The sequence below is a fragment of the Opisthorchis viverrini genome (genome assembly GCF_000715545.1).
Source record: "Opisthorchis viverrini unplaced genomic scaffold opera_v5_73, whole genome shotgun sequence".
Lineage (NCBI taxonomy): Eukaryota > Metazoa > Platyhelminthes > Trematoda > Opisthorchiida > Opisthorchiidae > Opisthorchis > Opisthorchis viverrini.
This window is the reverse complement of record NW_008751729.1, coordinates 51,971-57,970: the sequence shown is the minus strand read 5'-3', so window position 1 is coordinate 57,970 and position 6,000 is coordinate 51,971. Positions and strand designations below refer to the sequence as shown.

Sequence of the window (6,000 nt, the reverse complement as noted above, 5' to 3'; positions counted from 1 at the left end):
CTGTGAGTGTCGCGGGACACTCTCCAGTATAGCTCAATGGATCGCTGAGGTGCGCAAACCGTCACACCACGGTAAGGTCCAGTCTCTTCGTGACGGCCTAAAAGCTTCAGTCTATTGGAGACAATTAAAAGCCGGACTCTCGTCCTAGCCACTATCCCTATGTACTTACACGGTCGATGGAGTTTTGTAAGTTCAACAGAAAATATATATTGTGGGAAGACCACCACTGACCTACCCTATAACTAACCGGTTCTTGCGTAGTTTGGACCCCATTCCCTCCCTTCGGAAACTACGATTAATAGGACATCGACCGGTCGTTGGTTTATTTTGTCTGTTACGTGGGGCGAGTAAAATCATACCTTCTGCGTGTATATGAACAATCTCGCTCATCATTTGGCGAAAACAACTCGTGACATACACTCCCGTACCAGCCAGGGCCAACTTTTGGACTGTGAAACCAACCGACCATCAACACATTTGGCCTCTGCGTAGATGTGGTGCGTGCACGCTCGTTCAGGCACAACACTCCCCAATAGCGACTATTGCCCTAGTGAGTAACTTTGTAGGGCTTCGATAGATCGGTTACTTCCACTCGACTTTCCAGAGTATCGGCTTTGGTATGGGTCTCAGAACAGATATGAGTACCATTGAAAAGCTACCGCCAATTTAATCTCCGGGCTAGCAGGAGCTTGCATTGATCCATGTTCAGTTGGCTGTGCGTCGCTCAGCCTTCATTAAAGCCACATGTGTATGAATGATAATTCGTATGCTAAATGTGGACACTGGCTTTGACCCCTTGGTGTTATTTTCAGCTTGTTTATCATCATTTGCTGACAACTCAACCCGTTAGGGTCTCTAAAGAAGCGCCTGGCTGCCATGCTACCCGAAGGAAGCACGAGGGTTTGGATACTGCCAGGTTGCCCAAGCCTAGACAGTGGAAGTCGTGAGGCGTAGGTCGGGTTTGAACCACGGACCCTTAGGTCAGTAGATTTGCCCTCTAACCACTGGGTCATCTCGTCCAGGGTCTCGTAAAGTAGAACACTAAAGTTGCGCAAATGAAAAACAGAAATCCCGAGGCGTGTGACCGATTTGGTTAGCTAGATGTGGCGCGTGCAGCGTTTTTAAGACAAGCAGGCGGCTAAGAAATCAGGGGGTGTGAAGCCATGTATCGCTGGGTTAGACGAACCTCCATGTTGCCATGGGAGACTTGACGGCTTCCCAAAAGCAAGCCTTTCCTGATCGAAATTGGCGTTTGGTGGAATAGTTGCGGTAGTCTGATCTCTAAGGTGAAACACAGATATTCAATCTGAGTAGAAATATCGGTCTCCGTTCGTATAGAGACCAACTAATTTCCCGGTTCACCAGGCCTGGTTGTTTTGTGGGAGGAGCACTGTACCATGAACGAGCATCAGTCATCCAGTACTTTCGCAGACCTTACCAGGCGCTCAGAAGTGGACATTTAATCAAGCAGTGTTCCCACCAAACAGGGTACGGTCAACGGTAGCGGCCTCCAAATCACATGAGTTGTGCAGTCTGGATCGAAGACGATCGAGGGCAGATGGTTCGAATTTGGATCTTGAATTACTGTACCAGACAATAAGCACATATCAGTTGCAAGAGAGTGTAGCATACGAAGTAGAGCATCCCGTTATCCTCTTTGGTCAAACGGGATATTTTGACTCAAAAACATGATTAGTCTGACTTTTGAGCCACACTGATAACTCAGAACATCGAGGGCCGTTTTACTGGTCCTCCCCCTTGGGAATCGTCACATGAGGGACTCTGTGAGTGTCATAGGGGCAGTGCAATTTCGAGGATTGAGCTACTGATCAGGAAGCCTGCCCGTGCTAGTTTGAGCCTTACCTTCGCTTTTTAGCTGCTCTTGCTTAGTCTCGACAGTATCTCAGCCTTTGTGCTGCCATCGGGTTACGTGGTGACACCATACCGAAGGGCAATCACAGCTGAATATTCTATATACCGATACAGCTGGCTGCTGTAGGGTGGCAGCAGAAGCTGTAGAAGAATTTCTTAGTGTATGTTTACCCCAGCTCCTTCACCATTGATTCCGAACTTGATTTTATTCAGGAACTGCTGAAGGTTTATGCTGCCGCCTGACCGTCCCATGTCCTCGTGACTATCGACCACCAGTGCAATTTAGAGACTTTGAAGTCAATCGTAACTCCATCACCATGGTTCGACAACTTGGTCATGGGAGCTTCGGTGAAGTGTACTTGGCTAAATGGAATGATTCGGTGGAAGTGGCTGTCAAGATGCGCCTGAGCCACACTGACCGTACCAAATTCATCGAAGAGGCTCGCCTGATGCACGAGTTCCATCATCCCCGTATCGTTCAGCTTCTCGGAGTGTGCACTCAACCTGAAGATGAACCGGTGTACATTATCACAGAGCTGATGGCGAAAGGAGCGCTGGTAGATTTTCTGCGTGGAGATGAAGGTCAGCAGTTGAGTTTGAGCGACCTGATTGATATGATGGCCCAGGTATGTCTTGTGGTGTTATTCTGTTGTTTTTTGTCTGTCTGTCTGTCTGTTTCATATGTGCACGATTCCAGCCTCCTGATCGCCATGTGATCTGAAGCATCACATGTTTAGTGTAGGGTTACACTCAAGGGATAGTCTCCTGTGGATAATGGGTCTTAGGTCCTGTTTCACACACTTCATATCTTGTTGTACTGTGACACTCGAACCCCCGGACCAATACTCATCGCGTTCAAAGTGCCACTGAGCAGAAGAGCATTTTTGTGGAGGTTGGCGTTCGAAATACTCTTATGGCTCTAAAGTGTGTCGGTGTGTTAGTGTTTATTGCACCTTTTCTCGATTAGAAAGGTGGGTTGTTTCTATTTTGAATAATATCTTGATTTTACTTAGCATGGACATGTGGCTAAAATCGATTTAGTGTTTCGTACGAAATTCTCTACCTTGAACTGACGCCCAACACAACGTATCCGTTGCGTGGCAGGTCATCCACACGTGGTTCAACCCAAAGTGCTTATGGATCAACGCATCAGTTTTTCCTGTCTTTTCTCAGCACATCCGCAGTCTGATGATGTTATGGCTTTTCGCTTGATTGATAGAATAGAAAAGGGTGAATTTCGGTCATTTAGGCCTTTGACAGCTAATAAACGTTCAGTTCTGAATTCTGTACCTTACTACTACTACTACTCGGCACCACGAAAATTTTAGAATGAAGGATGAATAACTTTCTTTCTCCTCACTCCTCAGATCGCCAGTGGCATGACATACCTAGAAGAGCGCAATTCCGTTCACCGAGATCTCAGGGCTGCCAACATCCTCGTGGATTCCGACAACTCTGTCAAGGTATCTGATTTCGGTCTTGCGAAGATAATCAGTGATGATGCTCAAGCAGACCACAGTAAGTTTCGTTTCATTTGATTCTATAACTATGTAAGAATGCTATCGGCCGATATTTTGAAAGCATTTTTAGATTCACTCACTCCTCATACCATAGGGCTGTCAATATTATGGTTTGGCAATGAAGCGAGAACCGGTAACAGAGTCCTTTGTTTGACCTCCATGCTATGTGATCACGACTCAGGCAGGGTATTTACAGCACTTGCACCTATGCTAGTAGCTGTGTATCTGGAATCTAAACCGTTTGATGTAAGTCGGACCGGATTCTTTACTACGGAACCAACGGATATACCAGAATCCATTCCCATTGTTACTTTGGTGTTCATCTGATTGTCTACCGATCGCGATCGGCTACATGAGTGCTGTGTACCTATTCTACCGCTGATTTTCAGTTTCCCGGGCACTTCTGAAAAATAGGCCGCTGTTTGACTGATGGTTTGATCAGAGCCACCAGACGATAACTCGCATATTGTGTTTGCCGGTTAAACACACAACCTGGTTTCGATGCTGATAACCGATCAACCAGGAAAATATTGCTCTAGTCTCATGAACAGCGCGGTTTGCGCGTCACAAAACGGATATAGATCATTATCCAGGTGTAAGAGTGATTTTGCTTCTTGTTGGGACCAGCAGACACCGAAATTCTTCACTCGGCTAAGCTTAAATGCATTGTGTTGGGTGGGATGTGCGTGCGGGCGTTTACACATTCAAGAGTCGTGATCAGTAGATTCACTGCAGTAAGCGAAGATGCATGTGGACAGTGTCTTGCATGATAATTTTCTGACAGCTGTCTTGAATTTGTGGGTATGGTACCTGAAATTGGCATATTGATACTGCTACCTAGATACGGATACCCAATGTACTGTGGAACCCCGCAATTTTTAAACAGGCTTGGGGAACCTGACAGTATCCCAGCCCTCGTGCTCCCTTTGGGTTGCATGGCAGCTAGGCACCGAAAGGGTGTTACAGCTGAATGATTATCTTTATTATTCATCTTATTAATTGAAATACCTACCCGTAATTAATAACGGAATCTCGTTCATCTAGCACAATCCCCAGTGCATTTGAAACACCTTGTTTTATAAAACATCTCCGAACCAGATCTTGAGCATAAAAGGTGACAGGTGTGAAAGTGGAAGGCTTTTCGTAAGAACTCGAAGGTATTTCGGTGCTGAAGTATACTGAGTAAAGACTATTGATCGTAGTGATCTGCAGGGGCCAAAAGCCCAGATGTTTTAAAGGGACGCACATGAAACGCACATTAGTGATCTACGAATTCGACAAGGGAGTTTGATATAAAGTCTTATTTTTTAAACAACGGCTCCGAAAATTAAACAATCAATTAATGATGCTGGATAACCGGAAAATCGCCTTGTTCTAAGAAGGTTGCCCGGTCCATCCGCGTTCATCGATGAGCAAAGTGGAGCTGATTTTCCTCTCTCCAAAGGCGATGTGAGGCCTGTAAGCTCTGGACGTTGGTATAATACAGGCGGTTAAGCTAGGCTATCGTTCACGACGGCTGCACCACATTACACAGCTCATCCTGGGTGTTGCATCAACATCAGCGATTTCCAGGCAGGTAATGTGCTGGTTTGTTTATAAACTTACTAGAGATATAAGTACACACTGGATACCCTAGGTACGACGAGTTACTCATTCATTTGGGTGATTGGTTCATTCCATTCTTGGCATCCGCAGTGGTAAGATTCCAGCTATCGTCCCGTGGGATGTTCGTCACTTCACCTATATCACCCACCTGTAAAATTATCTTATGGCAGTCCTGTTTTTTCGTGATATTCTGCCCCCTTTATGGTAACTAAAATATTTTAAAGGTGGCGTACATAGTTTTTGGAAACTACAGTGAGGCATTTTGATTACTACTGCAATCAAGTTCTCAACGGAGTCGTAGGCGATTTCTAGTTTTTTTTTCGGATGTGATGCGTATTCCGTCTTAATGTCTTCCGTCTCATGTTGTTTCCAACCCAAAAACCAGCCATAAGACAGTGATTCAGACGGATTCTGTATAGCATATGGAAGCAGGAGACTGGAGCACACCCAAGCCACCGGTGTGCTTTCAGGTTTGTACAATAGGATAACTGTAGACGATACCCAAAAGAGAAAACGAAGGTTGTGAATGACAGTGGACGCTGTTGTGGTCTCTTTGGGAAAGTAGACTATTTTCGGAGAGGTCTTGGAGCTACTGTAGCCCCCATTTGACTGAGACAGGCCGGTTACGTGAGTTGAAGTGTCCGGAACCGCCATGCCTTTTTTGGTTGGCTATTTGTCAAGAACTGTCAACTATGGCCTTGCCAGTTTTCTCCTGGTTCATCTGATCAGTTCGTTCAATTTCATTGTCTTTCGGAACAAACGCACAATTTAGTGTGCGCACGCACTCTGTTCCTGTGTGCACGAAATATAAACAATTTTCGAAAAAAAGGTATTTGTGTTAGAGTGGGAATGTATTGAAGCATTTTTTTAACTTCAAATCAATGTGTCGCTCCATGTAGTCATTGGTCAACTTCATCGACCTGAACCATTCGATGATTGCCTGCCGAATCTCGTGTGATTTCCTGTAGGGTATTTAGGCTTCGAAGACATGAGTTGATTTTTG

The 6,000-nt window shown here is 45.5% G+C and overlaps 1 protein-coding gene across 1 annotated transcript in view; it reads left to right on the top strand.

The window, feature by feature from the left end:
* T265_04412 (hypothetical protein) overlaps window positions 1-6,000 on the top strand; it is a gene marked incomplete at both ends in the record, with an annotated part of 34,008 nt that overhangs the window by 16,422 nt on the left and 11,586 nt on the right. Inside the window, 2 exons of the mRNA XM_009169157.1 lie at window positions 2,086-2,498; window positions 3,240-3,390. Coding sequence (XP_009167421.1) covers window positions 2,086-2,498; window positions 3,240-3,390 — 564 coding nt within the window. The remainder of the gene's footprint in view (window positions 1-2,085; window positions 2,499-3,239; window positions 3,391-6,000) is intronic.